The sequence below is a fragment of the Phymastichus coffea genome, unplaced genomic scaffold (genome assembly GCF_024137745.1).
Source record: "Phymastichus coffea isolate CEN01 unplaced genomic scaffold, Cenicafe_Pcof_1.1 PCOF00012, whole genome shotgun sequence".
NCBI classification, from domain to species: Eukaryota; Metazoa; Arthropoda; class Insecta; order Hymenoptera; family Eulophidae; genus Phymastichus; species Phymastichus coffea.
In genome coordinates this window covers 2323065-2348781 of record NW_026706823.1, presented here as the reverse complement: position 1 = coordinate 2348781, position 25717 = coordinate 2323065, and the positions used below count along the sequence as shown (strand labels likewise).

The following is a 25717-nucleotide window of genomic DNA, read 5'->3' as shown; positions in this document are numbered from 1 at the left end:
ATGGAAGAGACGACTACTGATGACAACGACCCATTCGATCATGCTCTACGGAGCGGAGGTGTGGGCCGACGCGTTGGGGGTCAAGAAATACTGCAAACGACTGACAAACGTACAAAGACAGGGAGCACTGAGGATTGCCTGCGCCTACAGGACGGTCTCGGCTGAGGCTGTTCTGGTGGTGGCGGGGGTTATCCCGATAAACCTGCTCGCCAGAGAACGAAAACGCGTGTACGAATGAAACAGCGACTTGACCAGAACGGAAGCTGCCCAGGACGAAAGAACTAGGACGATGACGGACTGGAACGAACAATGGAGGATGAGCACGAACGGAGCATGAACGAGACGACTCATCGACGACCTGAGGCCGTGGACGGAGAGGCAATTTGGGGAAGTAAATTTTTTCCTGGCCCAGTTCCTTACCGGCCACGGGTACTTCAGGAAATATCTGTTTGACAGAGAGAAAGTTAGCAGCGTCGACTGTAAATACTGCGGACACGAATGTGACGACACAGAGCATACATTTTTCGAATGCTCTCACTGGAACGACGAAAGGCAAAAACTGGAGACGACACTTGGAAGCATCACGCCCAACAACATCGTGGCAAAGATGCTGCAAGACAAAGACTACTGGACGGTAACGGCGACGTACATCGAGACTATCCTACGAGGGAAAAGGCGGACAGTTCCCTCGAAGTCGAGTGTTAGACGTGAAAATGCGAGAGTAAATGGTATGAACAAATGGATGAATATGAATAGACGGACGTAACGAAACGATACAGGACCCGTTGACAACGAGAGGACTTGACGTGGTTCTCCAGCGGGAAGTAATGCTTACGCGGTTCCCCGCTGGAGAATGGCTTAGGTGGACTTTACTACTCTTCCCCGAACGGTTTACCTTCCGGTTGAAGGGAAGCGGGATTTGGACGGTCAGCTGGTCTTCAATGACCGGGAGGCTCCTTGCGTTCGATTGATAGATCGCTTGAAACAGCCCGATCTGAGAGGATCAGCGAGTCACGTCACACGGCGGGTGGGAGAGTGTAGGTGGGTAGCTTCGGTGAACTGCCGTCACACTCCAACCGTTATGGTCCATGAGGATTTATCCTGTTTTTTACCACTATAAAAAAAAATAATAATAATAATGAGAGAGAAATAAAGATTATACCGTTTGACTTTTTACATCAATTTTAAAAAATAGATTGAAAATGGAACATCAAACAGTGGTCGATGAGTTACACAAACCAGCACGTCGAAACTATCCTCGTAGAAAAGTTGATGTACGTGGAATAGATGAGACATGGCAAGTTGATCTTCTAGAGACGCAGGCTACTCGAGAGAGAACAAAGGCTTTCGATATCTATTAACTGTCATTGATATATTTTCAAAGTACGCTTGGGCAGTTCCTGTGAAAGAAAAAACTGGTGTAGATGTAGCTTATACAATGGAATCTATATTAAAAAAAGGGCGCACTCCTAGAAATCTATATGTGGACCGTGGCAAAGAGTTCAACAATTCAAATTTTCAAAAACTAATGACAAAGTATAAATTAAATCCATATTGGACCTATAGCAATCTTAAGGCATCTATTTGTGAAATTTTCAATCGACGCTGAAAAAAGTCATGTGGAAAAAATTTAGTCTGTAAGGAAATTACAAATGAATCGAAATGCTGGCTGATTTATTGAAATCTTACAATAATCAAAAACATCGTACGATAGATATGAAGCCTAAAGACGTAACTAAAGAGAATGAAATGCATGTGTTGAGACGATTTTCTTACGACCAACGTCATTTCGTTAAGAGCACTAAATTCCAAGTAGGCGATAAAGTACGTGTGAGCAAGTCTAAACACGTTTTCGAAAAAGGATACACTCCTAACTGGTCTACTGAGATTTTTACTATTCAACGAGTTACGAAGACAAAGCCTATCACTTATCATTTAAGAGATTACAAAGACAATCTAATTGTTGGAGATTTTTACGAGCAAGAACTATAGAAAGCTATGTATCCTGATGTTTATCTCATTGAAAAAGTTTTAAGGAAACGTGGTAATCAAGTATACGTTAAATGGTTGGGATTCGACAACTCGCACAATTCAAGGATAGATAAGACTTTATACGTCTGAAAGAATAAAGACGTTTATATAAAGTTAATTTTATTCAAATTAATATCATAATAATAATAAATAATTTTTGTTTTATTTTTAATGGTAAGAGTCCCAACCTTCGCTCTCACCTGTGAGGTACTTCCATTTGAGCATCATCACTTGTGAGTCCATTAGAATAAGTCGAAACCTGCTTTAGTAGAAACACGTATGACTCATTTCCCTCTCCACAATATATTTTATAGTAAATTCATTGTACATACTTTAATAAAATCAAGATACATTTTTGTTACATTAAATAATAAATTGAAATCTATCAGCGCTATGATATTAAATGTGTAAACAATATTTTTGTACATGATTTGAAAGTAATATATGAGTATAAAGATTATAATGTTTCATGATGGCTCTTGAAATTCGTTCTGATAAAATAAGTTGGAATTCAGCATCGAGCTCGAAAATGATTCGATTGTTATCTTATTCCTTAAATCTTGTCACTAAATAACAATGATTTTCTTCAAGTACATAATGATTTTTCTCTGTTAGTGGATCAAAGGGCTTCATAGCTATTTTATTTAACATTTCTAAGTCCATCTTGCTATCGAAGACTTGAAAATAGTGGAGAAAGAAGTGGATACTACTGCTGATAATTCTTCTAACAGAATGACGTTTTCCGAACTCTTCTCTCTCTCTCTTGAGACTTCTACCCTACTACTACTACTACTACTACTACTACTAGACATTTTTCGAGCTGCTACGGCCGCCTCCCTTCACTTGCTTCTTCTTCCACCTCCACTTAGATTTTTAATTTGTTAAGTGCATATACTGTTTATTGATTTTTTAGTATAAGTTTGAGAATATGATTCATCATTATTATTCGTTTTTTAAATAGTGCTCACGATATTATACTACTTAGTTGCATGATACGTCTTTGGAAACATTCTCGATCTCGTGCAAGCTGTTCCCACACTCCTTTCCTCGAGTCTTCGTCTTCAATAGGAAGATGATGAATTTGAATATTATCGGAGAATCATACATGCCCCGAAGCACGAATACTCTTCTTGCTTCTTCTAATAGGTGCCATGATGAATCACAAGAGGATAGTCTTGCTATAGCTATTTCTTCTTACTGAATAATAGTAATGCAAGTTATGCATCCTTCTTATAAATATATTAGAACTCGAATGACTGTCCTCTATTGGAACTTAATATTAATTATAGGAATAGTGAGAGCCCCAACCTTCGCTTTCACCTGTGAGGTACTTCCTTTCGAATAGTCACTCATGAGTCATCTTTACAATGAGATAATATTCATTGGAAAGGACTACAGTATGGACTTCTTTTACCTCTCCACAAAAGGAAATAAGGGGATAGTTAAATAAAGGAAAAAAAGACTATTCGATTAGATATATTTTTTTTTTATTATTTATAGAGCTGCTATTTACATTAGTATTATAATACATAAATTATTATTCGCTGAAGATGCAATTACGTTTAAATTCGAAGTTTGAACCAACAATATGGAAAATAAAGAGCTCCTACTTCTCGCTAGATTGATATAGGTATTTTATCTTTTTCTAGAAGTACATTAACTCTTTTAGGTAGGAACACCTCAAATACATTATTGATTGTAATAACAACGCTAAATCCATATTTCGTTGTTAACTATCTAACTTTAGTAACCTGGTATAAAGTATTCGGCGTAATTTGGGACATTGCCTTACGAGGAAGGAAAGTCGTCTTTGAAATCTTATTTATTGCTAAGAAATCCATTCTATAAAATAAAAAATCAAAGAATTAATTAATTATTTATTACTAAGATATTAATAAACTAAAATTATTTAAATAGCTTACTTGTTTTAGTGATTAGTAGAAGATCTATTGGAGGTTGAGAGTAAGACTGTTGCTTGAGCGAGAGCTGAGTAACTATATCGAACAAAAGTGAGCTCTCGGTTTTATAAGTGTCAACGCCACTCCTAAAGCTCAAGCCGCTGTCGCCGCTTCCCTCTCTTTCAGTCTCTCCTCTCTCATGATTCTTCATCTAAAGCCATTTTCCCACTCTGTAGACTCTGGTATACATTGTTTCTCACTCTTCATTACTAGTCATGAGCGACATCTAGTAACTGTCAAAGGAGTAGAATTCTCTCGCTAGTGCTGCCCTCTAGAATTATTTTCTTCAATTCTCGGTCTTTTCATATTACTATTTTTTTCCATCACTTCGTCTTCTTCTCTATACCTCTTTCTTCGTAGCTGTTCTACTCTTCCTTCTATTTCAGCAATTTCGAGAGTTTTATAATGCCCCCATGGAAGTATGATCAAAAATGCAACGTGTATCATCATGAGGGCTTAGTGCTGTCTTTTCCTCTCTCTCTGTTATTACTTGATGTAATTTCGATGGAATATTACATTGAGTACGTTTAATAATTTCCATTTCGTTTAAACACTTTCGATAATCTGAGTGAATTATTGTATTTTTTACTGTATGTTTTTTCACTCCTTTTGCCTTTTTCAAGGGCTCATTATTTATTATTTCGATACTGTATAGTTTACTTTGTAACCCAATGTACTCTCTCATAATAGCAGCATTGCCCTCATCCTTTATAACACCGAGAACTTTTTTGTTAGCTAGAGGTATACCAAATTGATTATCAGCAGGATAGTCTGATGTGTCAAATTTATCAATATCTACTTTCATGATCTCATACATGTCGGCATCTTGAATTTCATAAATGAGGCTGTCAGTATCAGTATAAAGTAATTTATATTTTTCACCAATTCGTTGCTTCATATATCCATAATGAAAGTCATAGACTAATGTTTTTGAAAGATCTAATACACATAGACCGATGTATATATAGTTTTTCTAATACTGATAGTTGTCCAGGATAATTGAATAGCAGCTAAATTTTCATGAAAGATGGAACTACAATGGAAATTTGGTTGGGCAATTAGAGCTTCAGACCATATCTACCACCCCATTGATTAATCAGTTTGACATCTTTTCTTTCGTCTTCCATCGTTTTTCACTATACTTCATTAATCATGAGCTTGTAAAATTATTTTTCAAACTAATTTTTAGCTTGCTATCTTTTTTCCGTATTTAAATCAATGTATGGTTTCAGCCATAGTTTTTGTTTGAATTCTAGCGCTCTATATATTTTGTTGAGTTTTAGTCCACATTTGAGAGCTTGTTTTAAAGCTCTATAATGAATAACGCATCGTTCTTTATCATAAACCATTGGCAATAGTTTTTTCTATTTTGATCCAGGCGGTTTAGTATGTTCGGGACAAAGAGGAAGGACTTTATGATCATCATGTAGCTCTTGTGGATACTCTAGATCTACTTCTAAATTATAGCTTACGTCACTATCATTGGAGAAATTAAAAAAATTTGACATGTCTACATTTGAAACCCATTTGAAGTCCTCAAATGGTAGTGATTGAGTCACAGCCCAACCATGAAGGTTGTTTACGTCATAATACATTAAAATTTTGTAGAATTCTTCACTCATATATTTATTGTTTGCTCTTGAAAATCTATTGCAGCATTGACTAATACCTCTGCGAATACCTTTTTGAATGTATAATACCATACCTATATCTGTTAATAGTTCAAGTTTCATATTTGTGTATTTTAACATCGCGTCCCATGTTAATCCAGGGATGATGTAATAATGAGCAGGATCGAGATCATATGCATTCTTACAGGTTGATCGAAAATGTTCAAAAATATTAACTAGTAGAAGTACATCAGTTTTCCGATAGAGATCAGAATACATTCCTGAATCTATTTTCTTCCAAATACTACCGAAAATATTCCATACGTTATGAGCATGCTCATTTCACTATCTCTCAATCGACTAGGAAATTTTTCAATAGATGGTAACTCTGTCTCAGTTAAACTATTTAAATTTTGAATGTATTCATATGGGAAAACATATTTTCTTTTGAGTAAATTAATCTGTTCTAAAGTGTAATTATCTTTCTGAAATTCTCGCTATACAATATCTATCTGAGGTAAATAATATGTTAATTTATCTAGAGATGTAGGCATAAATCGAAAGGAATCAATGAAGCAAAAGCTAATTCGACTGTTTGCAATTTCTTTTGTGAAGGATATGTAGCGCTCCTTGTTTTCAGCGAGAACAGAGATTTTTCCTTCCAATTCTGAGTTAGTAGCAATTTCTGTTACAATAAAATGTGAGTCTTAGCCTGTGAAGTTATGAAATACGACTAGTATAAAAGCAGAGGGCGCTGCTAGTAGAGTGAGGGCGCTGCAAGCAACACTATTATCTCTGTAGGTAGTATATGGGAGGGATAGCTAAAACAAAAGAGTGGGGGGGAACCGACCGTAGCACCCTCTAACTTATTAATTTAGTATTAAAGGGTTTATATATAGATCCTCACATTAAAAATATAGTCATTATTGCTTTAAGATATGATTCAATTCACATATCACAGAGAATAATTGGATTTATACTCTAAGATGAACTATATTTTAGATATTCAAGGGTTTCAGAGTCCTAATAATATTTTTATTTGTAAGGAGTTTGCCTATTTACCAGCATGTTCTAATACTTCACCTACAGTACTACTTTTTAAACCTTCATATCATTGGTTCAAACTGCCTATTGAATATCAAAGTGTTAACAAGTGGTTAGAATTACCTCATCATGGTATTTATTTTTTATTATCGTTAATTAACATTGATTTTTGAAATATTTAATATAATCAATTTTATAGGTATATTATGGAGAAATGTTATTTTACCATATAATTTTTTAAATTGTACTATACGCAGTCATTTACATAATTGTAGAAATATTTATGTGAAAGAATTACTAAAGAAGCAATGGCTCAAAAAAATTATTCCTGAAAAGTAGGTTTAAATAATATACAATAGTACAAAATTATAAATTCAAATTATTTATCTTAATTACAGAAACATTTTAGATTGCGAAACTGAAATGCCCACGATTGGAAGATTAAAATCTTAAATTTAAATCATCATGCATATATCATAGTCAAAATCGAGAGAATATAGTACGAGGTGTGATCAAATAGTAAGGTGAATTTTTATTTTTCTCAAAAAATATTTATTTATTCATCAATTTTTATTTTATCTCCTTCAAAGTAATCCCCCTCGGATATAATGCACTTGTGCCAACGCTTTTTCCAATCCTCAAAGCATTTCAAAAAATCATTTTTTGTGATCTTGTTTAGTTCATCCTTCGATGCCGTCTTTATAGTATCTCCTCAATCGTGGCAAAACGCCGTCCTTTCATGGGCCTCTTCAGTTTTGGGAACAAGAAAAAGTCACAGGGGGCCAGATCTGGGGAATACGGTGCCTGTGGCATCGTTACTGTGTTGGTTTTAGCCAAAAATTCGCGCACAAGCAACGATGTGTGAGCAGGGGCGTTATCATGGTGCAAAAGCCAATTTTTATTTTTCCACAAATTCGGACGTTTCTGGCGGATTGCTTCGCGCAAATTGCGCATAACTTGCAGGTAATATTCCTTATTTACTGTTCTACCCTGTGGCAAGAACTCATGATGCACCACGCCCCTGCAGTCAAAGAAAACTGTAAGCAAAACCTTTACATTTGATCGAACTTGGCGTGCTTTTTTTGGTCTTCGTGATCCAGAATGCCTCCACTGGGACGATTGAGTCTTAGTCTCGACGTCATAACCGTATACCCATGTTTCGTCACCTGTTATAACCCTGTTGAGTAAATCTGGATCATCGTTGACGTCATTCAGTAGCTCTTGGGCGATGCTCATGCGACGTTTCTTTTGGTTGAAATTGAGCAATTTCGGAACAAACTTCGCTAAAACACTGGTCAAAATTGATTGGCACGAACCAAATGAGATGTCAATATCATTAGCAATTTCTCTAATGGTAATTCGACGATTTCCCAACACTATTTTCTTCACTTCTTCAACATTCTCATCAGTTGTTGATGTGCTGGGGCGTCCAGAACGAGGTTCGTCGTCGGTGTCTTCTCGGCCTTCTTGGAAGAGTTTATACCACTTGTAAACATTTTTTTGGCTTAAAGTAGACTCACCGTATGCCACTTTCAGCATTTCAAGTGTTTTGGAACATTTGATTCCATTTTTCACACAAAATTTAATGCAAACTCTTTGATCCATGTTTTTAGACAGCAGCAAATCGTGGAGTACGCAAAACACTTCTAACCTTGATGCCTCTCACAAACAAACCAAACATACTACAAAGCTGAAATTTGGAACGTATGTTCTAGACGAGTATACCGACATAACCAAATAAAAAAGTCGAAGATCGAACGGACGTAGCCAGCTAAATTTCAAAATTCACCTTACTTTTTGATCACACCTCGTATGTGCTGCGGTAAATACACAAAAGATATACGATTGGATGATGGAAAGTCAAAAACAAGAAAAATCAAAAGGGATCGTTACAGTCGAAAGATTTACAGACGACTATAATTCATATAAAAATTCGACTAAATATTTAAAAATAGCTATGTCGGACACTGAACATAAAGATTATAGATAAAGTGTACTCTACTCAATGTATAATTAAAAAATAATAAATATTAAATAAATAATAAAATACGAACTTATATAAATAATAAAATAATCATTGCGATTGCAAGAAAGGGTGAACGGATGGGAATAAGGTTCTCTCCTAGTAGAAATGTTTAGAAGGAAAACCTCAAGGAGGTGTTAGTTGAGCGACTGCACTCGTAGTCGCTAGCATTCTCACGAAAACAACTATGGTATTAAGTGAAATTCCCTCCGTGGAGAGAGCACGCATTGACTACTATAGCAGCGCATCCCAAGCTACAACTATAGACAGCATACGCTCCCCTCCGCGCACCGTGGTCCACGCTTAACTAGAGCGTAGGAGAGAGAGAGAGAGAGAGAGAGAGAGAGAGAGAGAGAGAGAGCACGCGTTTACTACTACTATAGCAGCGCATCCCCAAGCCAGAACTATAGACAGCATGCGCTCCCCTCCTCCTCCGCGCGCTGTAATCCACGCTGAGCCATAGCTAGAGAGAGAGAGAGAGAGAGCGAGCACACATTTACTACTATAGCATCCATTCTCAAGTCAGAACTATAGACAGCATGCGCTCCCCTCCTCCGCAGGCTCGGGCCGTGTACTAAATGTATGGCCGTGTAACTAATATACACAATAAACATCCTCTAAGGTACATGTGGCATTGGCTCTAGTGGTAGAGCGCTAGCCTGCCAACCCAGAGGACGCTGGTTCGATTCTGTTGCCTGCCCGAGTTGCCACTTACGCCTTCAATGGATCATCGAGGAGAAGAACGAAGATCAGGTTAGCTCTTTCCCCGTTATTCTCTCTCTCGCAGTGATGTGCGGGCACGCGAATTATGAGATAGCCATGTGACCACTTGCCGGCTACCTTTGTTTAATTCTTTTTCGTCAATCATTTTATTGCGTGTTTCGTTCAGTTATAAGTGCACGGCAGCCAGGTGATCACTCGCCGGCTACTTTACGAGTCTCTTTGTATTAGAATAAGTCACGTTTATTATTCCGTTGAGGTACAGCATTGTATTAGAATAAGTCGCGTTTACGGTTAAGATGTTTAGAATTTTTATTAGTTTCATATTGTAGACATACGAATTAGGTGTTCATAATTAAATAGTTTAAGCGCGCGTTTGTTCGAATTATAAGTTAATAAAAAGTTTGTGATTTGGTATAAATAAAATTGGTTTATTTTTCCGCCTAATCTTCTGATTGCATTTAGAGTGAAAACGCTTCTCTTACCTTCCCCTTTTAAAATAGTAGCAGCGCATTAAAACTGTTACAACACCATTAATTTACCAAAATTTTTAAAAATAAATATGCATGCATCAATATAGAGAATAACAAGAACAAATGCTTTGTATGGGCAATGTTATCAACTTTACGTAAAATTTCATTTCATAGATTTCATTTTTATAGATCATCCTGAAAGAATAAGCCACTATATATTATATGGAGATTAACTGAATTTTGTTGGTATATTCAGTACCTGTAAATCAAATTAAAAAAATTTGTAAAAATAATAGTACGATATCTATTAATAGATTTGAATTAGAAAATAGAATGCTTGTTCCTATTTATCATACAGACAATTAAAACTCAAACCATGCTAATCTTTTATTAATTGAAAATAATTACTTAATAATAAAAAAATAATTTCAAATAACTATCATTATGTTTACATAAAAACCTATCAAAATTAGTAGGACGCAGTTTGTCACGGAGTAAAACTAAAAAGTATATTTATGACAGATGTTAGCACTACTTCAAACTCTCAGAAAAATTTTATACACATAAAAAGAATTGTAAACAAATAAATAAGTGCAGTGTACAGATACCTGAAAAAGGTCAAGATATGATTGAATTCAAGAAACATGGATTCAAATTAAAAACATCATTTATCATTATGAAAATTATGAAGTTTATTAAAGAAAATAAATAGTGATAAGCAAGACATAAATCAAAATACAATTACATCTCAACAACATGAAATATTTAGTATAAGTTATTATTTGAAGTATTTATAATGAAAGTTTATCAACATATAAGTCTTATCGTGAACCAAAGCCATCAAATGGTTTACAGAAAAGTTTAAAACTACAGTTTATTATGTAAAAAATATATACGATTATCGAAAACCTATGGATGATATTATACCAGAGGAACTTATTGAATTTGATACATCAAATGTATATCATATATGTGAAAAACCTATCACTGATTCAACGAAAGTTCATTATCATTGTCACTTGATAAAAAATTATCGAGGTACAGCATACCAAAGTTGCAATCTGAACTGTAAAGATGCTGATATAATACCTGTAGTTTTTCTCAATCTTTGTGGTTAAGATGTTCATTTTATTGTTAAGTTTTGACTTGGGGGGTCAACATTTGTTATACAATTATTTATGTTCTCACTCTTTATTTCTTTGTAGTTTATATGATATTGTTGAATGGATAGTAGGACTTACCTTGCTGTTACTTTCTTCGCGGTTTGTTATTTATTGACTTAACTCTTCTGGTCGGCTCTAGATAATACTATTTGTCTCAGCCTAGACAACTCACAAACACTCGATTTTGGGTAAATACATGTAAGAATTGATTTATTTAAAAAAGTAATAATCAAGAACAATCGATAACCCGTTGTAAAATTTCGTATGATATATGAAATGATGATAATGAGTAGTTGAGAAAACGTGAACATTTTTCTGCGTAGCGAATTTAAAGTCGCTCGAAGAGTTTTCCAGAGCGCGAATCTCTTTCCCTCCACCACAACTCCATACGATCGTTTCAATCAGGTCATTTATTTTGATAGAATTTTAACGAAACTGTGATTATTGTAATAATATTGAGTGGTAAATATGAAAGTTTAACCTTTTATAACTATACGATAAAAAAAATTTCGTTTCTTAATCTTAATAATTGTAGGACTGTGATTTAATAAAAAAATTATTACGACCTCTAATGGACTAGCTTTTTTTTAATATGATATAAGAAAAAATCTATTTATGACCTATATTTGCATTGTTTAAACAATCACACCAGAAAAAAATCAATGACTAATGTAATTGTCCAACAATTGATTCTACGTAAATCCATCAGTCACTTTTAGTCATCAAATCGCAAATGTAAATTAGTTTGTAAAATACATCACTCATATCGTAGATTGCTTGAACTAATAAAGAGATCACTCTATTTCTTTTTGAATATTACGAATACTCCATGATAATGGAAGAACTATTAAAATGTGAATTTTTTCGAATCTAGTTGGAGCTTCGTAATACTTCTTTTTAATTATTCGATATCTTTATTTTCTTTTTTTATATCTTTATATCTTTTTTTTGTCCTGATACGTAAATTCTACTTATTTTGAGGTCAATGGCAATCAAGCAAGCTCAAAGTAGCAAAGTAAGCACTAAAATGTATTTCACCTTTTACGAAACACAAAATTGTCAAACTAACCGAACTCAGCAGAATTCCAACCCAGAAATCGAAACACTGACACATTAACTTCTTGATTACTCGATAAATCAATGTAGGCTAATAAGTCAATATAGAAAAGAGCGTACCGATTTCTTTAGTCAGTTGATTCGCAACGCGCGACAATTCCATTGTATTAATTCAATTACCGCTCACGGAGTGAATTCTATTTATCAAATAAAGTGAGATTTTACTAGTGTCCTTAAATATTGTGTTTAAAATTCATTGCTATAATTTCTATACGAAATATCCTCAATAATTATAAAATTAAATCGAAAGAATGAATATTAAAAAAAAAAGAAAAAAATATTTTAAAAAAGTGAGATTAATAGAAAGATATTCATCAACAAAAGTAAGAGTTGGAAATAATATTCCTTTGATAACGAGCAACCCAGGTAAGTCCTGCCATCATATATATATATATATATATATATATATATATATATATATATACGAGGTGTGTTCAAAAAATAACGAGAATTTTCGTTTTATGAAAAAAATATTTATTTATTCATCTACATTAATGTTGTCGCCTTCAAAGTAGTCCCCTTCGGATACAATACACTTATGCCAACGCTTTTTCCAATCCTCGAAAAACTTTTGAAACTCGATCTTTGTAATAGCTTTTAGCTCTTTCAGCGATTCGCTTTTAATGTCATCTATGCTTGTAAAACGACGGCCTTTTAATGTTCTCTTTATTTTTGGAAATAGAAAAAAGTCACATGGAGCCATATCTGGCGAATATGGAGACTGAGGCATCGTTACAGTTTCGTTTTTGGCCAAAAATTCACGAACAAGCAATGAAGTGTGAGCAGGCGCATTATCGTGGTGCAAAAGCCATGAATTGTTTTGCCACAAATCCGGGCGTTTTTTTCGGATTGCTTCACGCAAACGACGTTGAACTTGTAGGTAGTACTGCTTATTGATTGTTTGACCTTGTGGCAAGAATTCATAATGCACTATGCCATTCAAATCGAAGAACACAGTGAGCATAACCTTCACATTCGACCGCACTTGTCGAGCCTTTTTCGGTCTTGGCGATCCAGAATGCCTCCACTGGGACGATTGAGCCTTAGTTTCGACATCATATCCGTAAACCCATGTTTCGTCACCTGTTATAACACGTTTTAGTAGTTCTGCATCGTTATTGACTTCATTTAGGGACTCCTGAGCAACTTCCATTCGCCGCTGTTTTTGTTCGAAATTCAACAATTTTGGAACGAATTTTGCTGCCACACGTTTCATACCCAAAACATTCGAAAAAATTTGATGGCATGAGCCAACTGATATGCCAACATCATCAGCGACTTCTCTGATTGTGATTCGGTGATCGTTAATAACCATTTCTTTCACTTTTTTCACGTTTTCATCGGTTGTTGATGTGCTTGGGCGTCCGGGTCGTTCGTTATCTTCAACGTTTTCGTGGCCATCTTGGAAACGCTTATACCACTCATAAATCCTTGCTTTACTCATAGCAGACTCACTATATGCCTTTGTTAACATTTGACAAACTTTACTACACTTTATTTCATTTTTTACGCAAAATTTAATACAAATTCTTTGATCCATTTTTTTTCACAAACGAAAATCGCCGAGCTCGAAAAACACGTCTAACGTTAGCGGCTGCCACTTAAAAAGTAAGCAATGAATATTGCTGAAAAATTTATCGTACTTCAGGGGCATGTGTACCAACATAATAAAAAAAAATTTTATACATGCGGACTCTCCAAACCCGCGAAATTTAAAAATTCTCGTTACTTTTTGAACACACCTCGTATATATATATATATACAGGGTGGACCATTTTAATAGAAGCACCCAGAAATCTTTTTCCAGGTAAGGATGCGTGAAACATGTTTCAGACAAAAGTTGCTGGACTCCGAGGGGGACATAATCAGGTGACCTTGACTCTGACCTTGAGGGTCATTTTCAAGGTCATCCGAAGGTCAACTTTGTTTTTTTAAATAGAAACCCCCATTTTTGACCTCGGATTCAGAAAGAGCGGGAAATTCTACGTTCAGATGACCTATTATACGTGGGGTCTGGGTGATCACCAAGGTCGCCCCCAACATCACGTAAAGTTCAATGATATTTTTTTCTTAATCTTTCCACCTAACTAACCTAAGATAGGTATGGTTTAGAGAAAAATGTAGACAAAAGTTATTGCATTTTGAGAGGGGCATCTTGTGGTGACCTTAACTTCGACCTTGAGGGTCATTTTCAAGGTCATTTGAAGGTCAACTTTCTGTTTCTCGGAATAGCCTACTTTTTTATCACGGATTCGGAAACAACAAAGAATTCGACGTTCTTGAAACATAACATATGTAGTATCTAGGTGACCCTTCCTGTAAGGGTTTTTTTGTTGTAAGTTTTTTCATAAACCCGTTCGTAATTCTAACTTGAGTAACATTATTTTGAAACGACATTTTTTGTAATTATTAAGATTACTTCACAATGTTGTGTGATTAATTATTAATAAAAAAGATAATAAATATGATAATTTTTTCATGATAAATAAGATCAATTTGTGTACTGTATACTTTGGTGTGATTTATTTACCCTATCCAAGACACTCCCAAAACAAGTACATATTGTAGAAATTACTACTACTGTTACTACTAATAGAAAAGTAGAAACAAATTTGACCTTCTAATGACCTTGAAAATGACCCTCAAGGTCGAAGTTAAGGTAACCACAAGATGCCCCTCTCAAAATACAATATCTTTTGTCTACATCATTTTTCTCTAAACCATACCTATCTTAGGTCAGTTAGGTGGAAAGATTAAAAAAAAAATAACATTGAACTTTACGTGATGTTGGGGGCGACCTTGGTGATCACCCAGACCCCACGTATAATAGGTCATCTGAACGTAGAATTTCCCGCTCTTTCTGAATCCGAGGTCAAAAATGGGGGTTTCTATTTAAAAAAACAAAGTTGACCTTCGGATGACCTTGAAAATGACCTTCAAGATCAGAGTCAAGGTCACCCGATTATGTCCCTCTCGGAGTCCAGCAAATTTTGTCTGGAACATATTTCACGCATCCTTACCTGGAAAAAGATTTCTGGGTGCTTCGATTACAATGGTCCACCCTGTATGTGTGTGTGTGTGTGTGTGTGTGTGTGTGTGTGTGTGTGTAATAAGTGTAATAAGTATGTATATATATATATATATATATATACAATTATTACACTTCGATCATACCGTCTTAATTAAAATTTATTATTTTTAATAAACAGATGTCACGGCTATAGAGTGGCGATATAACACTATAACAGTTGATTATTCGGCACAATCAACATTTTGATTTAAAAATGTACACTCATACTGTCCTCTATATCGGTAAAAAGTGTAACTTTGAAGAAAATTGATGAATTCGATGTTAGTAGCTATATGAAATAGCCAAGAATAATCCATATGTACATATGTAGATAATATCTACTACTACTGAATATTTCGAAAAGTTGACGTACGAAAAAATTGTTTAGACGAAAGTTGTTCAGGGCAATGGGGGTTACTACATGTCACGTCAATGTTGACCTTGAACTTCAATTTCAATGTTATTTGAAGGTCAAAGTGACTTTTGAAATGAAAAACCCTATATTTAACACCGGATTCGAAAAAAGCAGGAAATTTTATGATCGAAACGATATTAAAGTCAGATAATAAGATCAAATTAAGGTTGGAATCCGAAAAAACATTTATCAATGAACTTAAGTGATTTGTAAATATTCAATTTCAAATTCTACACTTGTACTACTTCTATTTGATTTAATTTTTCATTTTAAGCTATTTTTTATCTGTTTAATTCGGTATGCGTAGATTTTTTTTTCCGTTTTCATCTAAATTTATGTTACTAACTAATTTTTCGTATTTCAACTTTGGTAATTTTAATACAGTATGACTTATCATAGAATTTAAGGTCATTTTATGGTCCATCATCCAATTTAGAGTGATCCATCTGAGTAACTGCTCTCAAAAGACCAAAATTGAAAATGACCAAAGTTCTAAATTTGAAGGGAGTAGTAGGATGGTAACTATGGATTTGACCCTGACTATAATTATTATTTATTTTTTCAATTTCAAATTAGGCACGTAAATTATTTTCGATAGTGCCTTCGAATAAAATAAAGTTTCTACTTCATCGTATCAAGGCAAGTCGGTTTCTGTAAATGGAATGTGTTTTGTTGTATTACTGTATGTGATTTTTCGCTAAATAATGAAGAGATTGTAAGTAATTTTTCGTTGATAAATGAATAATTTCTGTCTAAATTATTTTTTGTATTCTTCAAAATCAAAATGATCTGTCACCTTTTTATTTTTCGTGATTGTCAGTACAACTTAGGGCAATTATTTAAAAATACTAAAGTATAGTCAAACGGAATGCATTTATATTCTGATACTTGGCAACTACTCTTGAGAAGCAAATTTATATCATCAACGTTTTCCAAAGAGAAGACATCCACGTGATCGTCAGATTGCAAGAAATTTAGATCGTCAACGACAGATACCTTTAAATTGAAGATAGTGTAAAGTGAATATGTTTGAAAGAAATGATGCGCAAGTATTAGCAGTATAGCGTTACATAATATGATTTTGCATGCTAGTTTGCGACAAATTCAAAGAGAATTAAGTATGTCTAAATTTACTGCTCAAAAAACACAGTCTCTTCATAATTTTCGTCCGTACCATATCACGTTCATGCAACGATTAACGACGGATAATTTCCAACGGACAATAGCATTTTGCAGATGGGCACACGAGATGATACGACTAGATCCTGATTTCTTCCATTATGTTTTATTTAGTGATGAAGTAACATTCCATAGCACCGGCCAACTAAATTGACATAATTGTCACTACTGGTCCCTTGAAAATCTACATTAGTTTCAACAACTTGATCGCTAATATCAGACCTATACTTTAATCAGACCACACTCTATTGATCATAATGTAAATGGTACAAACTACTTACAGTTCTTACATAACGAAATACCTGAACTGTTTGAAAACATTACATTGCAAACTAGAGTACGTATGCGGTTCCTGCAGGTCGGAACACCACCACACTGGAGTAAACGAGTACACGAATATTTAAATCTAATATTTCCAAATATATAGACAAGACAAGGTGGTTCTGTTGAATGATACCCGCGATCTCCAGATTTGACAAGTCTAGATTTTTTCCTGTGGATATACTTAAGAAATGTTGTTAACACTCAACCACCAATAACGAGAGAAAATATGAAAGAGCGATAAGATTGGCTTGGCAAAAATATTCCAAGAGGTTTTGTTGTCAACTATATGGAATTATCAACGTAGAATCAACTTAAGCTTCGAAAATAATGAACAATACTTCGAACTTCTATTGCGATAACACTTTTTTAATCTATTTAATTTATTACTTTTAGTCAGTTTTGTTTCTATTAATAAAATAATTTAAGTTATGTACTTGCACTTTCTACATTATTACAAATTGTTATACATTCAAACAATAAAAAGCATTTCTACTAGTACCATCGATCATGTTCATTATTTATTAAAACTTTTAAGCTAAAGTCGTTAATCCTAACTCTTTTCTAATATTTTTCGTACCAAAATCACAACAAATTATTTTCGACACTCCGTGCGCAAAGTGCGTTTTCCTGCATGCTTGGCAGAAAACGTGCGTTGAAAATCGCACTTTCACGTCGTATCAAATAATACGGTACGGCACATGTTCGAGAAAGAGTTTTTCGTCTCCTGTACCTTTCCACACTCGCTTCGCTCGAGCATAAACTCCACACGAGATAAGAATTTACTTTCTCGCACTTGTATCGTAATGTACTATTTTTAATATTTTTTCGCATTTCAACCTTAATTTGACCTTGGTATCGAACCTTTTTAATATCATGTCAATCGTAAAATTAACCACTCTTTTCGAATCCGGTGAATAATAATAATAATAAAAATATAAGAATTCCCATTTAAAAAAATCACTTTAACCTTCAAATGACCTTGAAATTGAAGTTCAGGATCACTAACACGACACTAAGTACATTGGTTCATCAAAAAAGATTTTCGTTATAGAAGTTTCTCATGAAATAATTATATTCGTCTATTTATATACCTTTAAAATGATGTCACGCTCCACATAAGGTCAGAAATTTGGTCTACCGCTTTGGCGTATGTAATTCTATCGATGAAGAAGCACCTTGTCCTTATCCTAGCTATTTTTAACATAATTCGATTGGCAAATCAATTCTGATTTTCTTTAATTATGTTGTGATTCTACCCTGACATACAATTAATGTGTTAGCCGGGGAAATCCCTTTCTAATTACGCAACATATAACGGGCGCGTCCTTTTCCACTAAGACGTGTATGAATGACGTATTACCATAGTAGTAGTAAAATATACGTCCCGCCCGTTCCAGGGCGCAATATAAATATCAATATAAATATTTATATATCCTACCCGTACCCGATATTGTTTACTTTTGACGTATTTATACGTCCCGCTCGGTTAACAGGTTAAGGATTAAACTACAAAATCAGAACAAAATCGAATTAATTTTATGCATAATCAGTGCAGAATTTCTAAGTTGATTAAATAGAATATCCAATTTCACTATCAGATCATGAACCTTGTTTAATTCAACTATGTTCAACTCAATTTAAGAACAACATGGCTCATGGATAGTATCAGATACCCACATGGGAGACCTGAGTTGAATTCCTGGTGGGTATCAATGGCTTTTAATTAATGATAATTAAATTATAAATTTTAATTAAATTATATGACTAAACCTATATCGTAATTCCCAAAGCAGTTCAGATTTCATGTACCAATAAACTGTAAATTTAGTAATTGGAGCATAGTTATCTATGCTTATTATAGGCTTATGTCAGAACCATAGAGACAAAAATATGACTACAATAGAATGTCATAGCCTGGTGGTTCTTGAAAAAACAGGGTACAAAAAACTCTTTTTGGCAGGATTCACATATAGGTGATGAACAATTCCCTGTTTGTCTTTAGGTCAATAGGCTGAGACATATACAATAACAAGCTAACTGTAAATTTTTATTTGAAACAAATATTACTAGTTATTTTTATTTGAAACAATTATTACTAGTTATCAATTAAATTCTAATTATACAAGTATAGTGCAAAAAATGACATTTCTGAATCATCAGGACACTTAATTCTTATTCTTGTAAAAAGCTTAAACAAAATCCGCCAATGAGATTATCAAAAAGTGACTGTACGATGAGAGAAATTTGATATTAAGAAAATGGCAAAGGCCATATATGGGTAATTCTAGGCTATTTCGATTGACTTGTAACCCTTAGGTTACGGATTTTTTTTTAATTTGGCACAATTGTTGTACACATAAAACTGAGATTTTTCCCAAATTTTGGAGACGATACATTAATTATATCAAAAGTTATTAACAATTAAAGAAAAATGATAAAAAATTTTCAAACAGCTATATTTTAAAAACTAATAAAGATATCGAAGTCGGATTTTTTTCAAAATACTTATAATGCCTTAAAATTTCGAAATAATTACAACAATAAACAATAAAAATTTTTTTTCGAAAGTTATTAACTTTTTGTTTAAACAATTGCTAATATCTCAAAAAGTATATTTTTTTTTTGAAAAATTCTTGCTCCTACGTATTCCTGAGGATTTTTGCTATCGAAATCAATCATAAAATTCAAGGGCCCGACATATCGGAAAGCGTAGCCCTAATCAAAAGAAGACGCCTCGGCGTAAGGCTGCGGTAGCGCTCCAGCGGACTCACGGTCGAAAGGTACTTTAGCTTTAATCTAAAAAACTAATAAAGATACCGAATTGGAGTTTTCCCAAATTACTTATAATACCTTGAACTTTCAAAATAATTACAACAATAAACAATAAAAATTTTTTTTCGAAAGTTATTAACTTTTTGTTTAAACAATTGCTAATATCTCAAAAAGTATATTTTTTTTTTGAAAAATTCTTGCTCCTGCGTATTCCTGAGGATTTTTGCAATCGAAATCAATCATAAAATTCAAGGGCCCGACATATCGGAAAGTGTAGCCTGAATCAAAAGAAGACGCCTCAGCGTAAGGCTGCGGTAGCGCTCCAGCGGACTCACGGTCGAAAGGTACTTTAGCTTTAATCTAAAAAACTAATAAAGATACCGAATTGGAGTTTTCCCAAATTACTTATAATACCTTGAACTTTCAAAATAATTACAACAATAAACAATAAAAATTTTTTTTCGAAAGTTATTAACTTTTTGTTTAAACAATTGCTAATATCTCAAAAAGTATATTTTTTTTTTTGAAAAATTCTTGCTCCTGCGTATTCCTGAGGATTTTTGCAATCGAAATCAATCATAAAATTCAAGGGCCCGACATATCGGAAAGTGTAGCCTGAATCAAAAGAAGACGCCTCAGCGTAAGGCTGCGGTAGCGCTCCAGCGGACTCACGGTCGAAAGGTACTTTAGCTTTAATCTAAAAAACTAATAAAGATACCGAATCGGAGTTTTCCCAAATTACTTATAATACCTTGAACTTTCGAAATAATTACAACAATAAACAATAAAAATTTTTTTTCGAAAATTATTAACTTTTTGTTTAAACAATTGCTAATATCTCAAAAAGTATTTTTTTTTTTTGAAAAATTCTTGCTCCTACGTATTCCTGAGGATTTTTGCTATCGAAATCAATCATAAAATTCAAGGGCCCGACATATCGGAAAGCGTAGCCCTAATCAAAAGAAGATGCCTCAGTGTACGTCGCAACGACAGCAGGACGTCTTCGTGGTCTTACGCTGAGGCGTCTTCTTTTGATTAGGGCTACGCTTTCCGATATGTCGGGCCCTTGAATTTTATGATTGATTTCGATAGCAAAAATCCTCAGGAATACGTAGGAGTAAGAATTTTTCAAAAAAAAAATATACTTTTTGAGATATTAGCAATTGTTTAAACAAAAAGTTAATAACTTTCGAAAAAAAATTTTTATTGTTTATTGTTGTAATTATTTCGAAAATTCAAGGTATTATAAGTAATTTGGGAAAACTCCGATTCGGTATCTTTATTAGTTTTTTAGATTAAAGCTAAAGTACCTTTCGACCGTGAGTCCGCTGGAGCGCTACCGCAGCCTTACGCCGAGGCGTCTTCTTTTGATTAGGGCTACGCTTTCCGATATGTCGGGCCCTTGAATTTTATGATTGATTTCGATAGCAAAAATCCTCAGGAATACGTAGGAGCAAGAATTTTTCAAAAAAAAAATATACTTTTTGAGATATTAGCAATTGTTTAAACAAAAAGTTAATAACTTTCGAAAAAAAATTTTTATTGTTTATTGTTGTAATTATTTCGAAATTTTAAGGCATTATAAGTATTTTGAAAAAAATCCGACTTCGATATCTTTATTAGTTTTTAAAATATAGCTGTTTGAAAATTTTTTATCATTTTTCTTTAATTGTTAATAACTTTTGATATAATTAATGTATCGTCTCCAAAATTTGGGAAAAATCTCAGTTTTATGTGTACAACAATTGTGCCAAATTAAAAAAAAATCCGTAATCTAAGGGTTACAAGTCAATCGAAATAGCCTAGAATTACCCATATAACTTATAGTAACAGAAACTATAATCCTTAATAAATTAGACATTTTATGGTATACCTTATTTTTCTAATACTTTTTCAGATCATTACTTAATATTTAAGTAATGTGTGGTACATAATGTATAGTACACAACCGTGTTACACATTACGTTTTGAAAAAGCATTAATAACAATAATGAAGATTATCACATGTAGTTTATGAAGTTACAAATGCAAGATGATTGACAAATATTTCACATAAACTATAAATGTTAAGTATAATATTTTTTTTATAGAGGCTCAAATTTCCTTTGCCATCCTCTTAACAAAATGACAATTTCATTGTGTAAGTAAACTTTAATGAAATCTTCATTTACCAACAGCAAACTATATTTCATTACACATCAATCAAACTGTAATAACTAAATCACAATAAGTCAGATTAAAATGTAAATAAAAATTTATGTCATGTCAGAACTTATATAAGAATTGCTTATCTTATATATTATCAATAGGTATTTTGTTAATAATCTAGTCAAATTATACATTATTATGTAACATAATTAACTTACTAATCGGTGCTCTCTTCTAGTAAGATCATTTCCTTGCAAAATTCTCCATATTAGTTTTATAGACACTTTCATATCCAATCCCAATAACCTGAATCCATGATAATAATGTAAAAGTTCAGCTTTAATTTTTTGCCAAAGTGTTTGTTTCTTATACAAACTATTTTCTGAAATATTAACAAAATTTTTTGTTACAATAACTTCAGATTTATTCTTCTTATTCTCTTCCTTAATATTTTTAATAGTTTCTTCAACTTTCGAAGATGCTTCATGAGTTCTCACAATAGATCCAATATATAACAATCGATATTGTTGCAACTTAGATTTATGGTCTATTTGTTTTGAAGTACAGAAAACATCAATAGTTCTGTGGTACAATGGAAATAGGTTTTTATCCGTAAAATATATATTTCTGAAATAACAACCTATTGAAATGACGAAAATTAATAATTATTATTAACATTATAATATATGCTGAAAATATGGCTTTATCGAGATTAAAACTACTTATATCAATAGATCATGATTACAAACATAATAGACATAATCGAATCAATTTTGCAAAATAATTGATTCTATATGACACCTATACAAGAATTTAAATCTTGTAATGTGATTTTTGCAAATGACTATTAAGATTACAAATATTTGAAAAAAAAATTTAAATCTTTATAAGAATAACATTTCATTTCTTTATCTTTCATTTCATAGAAACACGTATAATTTGTCAGATTCAGTATTTGAATTATAGTAAAAGTAGAATAAAATAATCACAATGAAACTATGTTACTCTTGATAAAAATATCATGTTAAATTTTTTTAAATTTTTATAACATAGAAATGAATAATTGACTATAAAAAATTTATCATTGTTACACTGATGGCAGAAACTATGTTAATTTATATTAAATACTAAAATAATTTTATGCAGTGCTTCGAATAAACAATTACATGTAAAAAAATTATTTAAATATATTACATACGTTTAATTCCATTAACGTGTGATGATATTGATTTAGATCTAATTGAATAGTACATGTCTAAATATTTGTATTCTTTTTTGTTGTAATTTAGTAATTATATTTTTCCAAAAAAAAAAACCATCTAGAAAGGCCATCAGAATTATATGTTTAACCTGAAGTTATTAACAATTTATCATCATAATTTTTGGTGATTATACGGTTGGTGATACACTAAATAAATAAAACCCTCTGTGAATAAATTGTGAAGCGTCAATAGTAAAAGGATGCACAGACTTTTAAATTTAGAACATAGACTCAGAGTTGCCACTGAAAAATTTTTCTCAGGGGCCCTAGAAATATGTCATGTTGATACCTGACGTATCACACGAGCTTATAGCATATACGTTTAGATATAAGTCTGTATATGTACACGTATTTATACCATAAAAATAATTTTGTATCTACTGATGTAAATGTTACGTCGAGGACGAGTCAGACTATTTTATAGCGGTAAAATTTGAATTTTTTATGGAAGGGGAGTTCCCGTAATTATAAGTAATAGTCATTTAATAGCTGACTTTAATCTCAGTGACGCACTTACCCCTTCTGGGATTAATCCTTTATTGATTAGTTTTTATGTATTTTGGTATTTTGTACTATAAAAGAGGATGCAAAACAATTGTAACGAACACTATGTATTCAACTCTGTAACACTACGCACCTTCTGTAATTTGATCAATAAATATTTTAAATCTATTTCTATAATAACTTATTTGAGAGTTATACCTAATCTACGTTACATTTCTGACTTCTGAGGTACGAGTTTCTGGATCAGTTAAACTGAAGGTAAATTATTTAATTATTACTTTTTCACTCGGTAATTTAGATATGTTGCCGATCTGCTTTCGTTTGAGTCTCGCACCCATGGTAAAGCGCTTACGCATTGACCGAAAAAAGACAGTCGCGTTTGAGTAATTCTTGTCAGTTTGCGGCCGTTACGTGAGACGTAACAATTGGGGACCCCTCCGGGTAAAATTTTTTTAACGAAAAGCAAGATTAGGCAGAAGTAAATTTTTTTTTTACAAACATGGCTACGGGAGTCGATTTGAGAGACAAACGAAATGAGGAAGCACTATTAGTTTTAAGAAACTGCATAGGAAAAGTAGATCCGAATTTTATCACTAGTCGAGAACCAACTTTACTAGAAAGTATAAAATTTCTGCACGCTCGTCAAGTTTTAGATTTTGAAATAGAAGGCAAAAAACAACAACTAGAAAAATTAATAACAATTTTGGAACATTATATAAATGAACATCTAATAAGGAATTCATGTCAAGATCCACTTTTACTACTCATTGTAGAAGAATTAACAAAACGTAATATAAGTCCAAAAGAAATTTTAGTAGCAGTAATTCGTACTGACAAACTAGTACAATTTGAAAATAAATTTGAACCAATAATTGAATCAAACGCGGAAATAAGAGAAGACGAGTCAAGGGAATATTTCCAAGCTTTGACAAACTTGACAATTGACAATGATAACGAAGACGAAATAAATAAAATAAGAAACGAAATTCCTCTTATAAATCATAAAAACGTTAAATTTTTAATACCAAAAATTACTGAAAAAAGTCAAAACGAGAAAAGTAGCAATTCAGAATACTTTACGCCAAAGTTAACATATAGATTGTAACGGAGAATTCCGGCCATACCCGTCTGGGTTGCTCGCGACCGTCCGTACAAATTATTTATTCGGGGATTCGGGAAGCAAAAGACGTTTCCACGACTGAATAACGCGTCGAGCACAACTACGTTAAACGCACAGATTCAAGATCGGAATGAGGAATGATACAGCGGCGAATAAACACAACAGCGGATTAATACACTAGTCTTTTAATTGTCAACAAACGAGTACAATACGGCGGCCTCGGACTTATACACTACGAGCGGCACAATAACAAACGCGAACGCGAAGGTGAATCGGTGGCTGGTCAGCCAGCCGATTTCCTTGTAAAACTAAACGTTACAATATATGCCCGACAAACACTTTCCGCCGATAGTCTACCAACGGGTAGCCAGCAGATCTGCCGTGCTATCAGTCATAAGCTGGCGCCCAAACATGCAAGAGAGAGAGAGAAACAAGAGGAAAAACACGGCACCGACCTCGACCTTCAGCCTCTCCGACGGCTAGAGCGCTCCGCAGTATGACGTCACTGGTGTGCTCCTCGCTGACCGTCTTGCTGATGTTTATTGTCGTAGCTGTTTGTCTTCTTACTCGTCCTCTCGCTCGCTCCACAATATTACTGCCCCAATCCGTTGTTTCGCTCGGTGATTACTGCTGTCGTCGTCTTCGTCGCACCTCTGTTGCTCGGTACTGCAGCACGTCTAAACTGCACGCACGCGCACTCGCGCACCTCGCCGGTTACCCACACGCACCGGTGCCGGGTATCTCTCGGGACACGGCTGGGCGCGACCCAGCCTCACACTTAAATAC

General features: G+C 33.6%; 1 protein-coding gene across 3 annotated transcripts in view; it reads right to left on the bottom strand.

The window, feature by feature from the left end:
- LOC131672486 (mitochondrial proton/calcium exchanger protein) overlaps window positions 1–23473 on the bottom strand; it is a 581097-nt gene extending 557624 nt beyond the window's left edge. For 2 of the 3 annotated variants that reach the window (XM_058949751.1, XM_058949759.1), the window contains exons 1-2: window positions 23245–23473; window positions 22265–22686 (exon numbers count right to left, since the gene is read on the bottom strand). In XM_058949751.1, coding sequence (XP_058805734.1) covers window positions 22265–22686; window positions 23245–23299 — 477 coding nt within the window. In that variant the 5' untranslated portion in view covers window positions 23300–23473. The remainder of the gene's footprint in view (window positions 1–22264; window positions 22687–23244) is intronic. The other variant, XM_058949742.1, reaches the window with a different exon arrangement.
- Between the last annotated feature and the right edge of the window lie 2244 nt (window positions 23474–25717).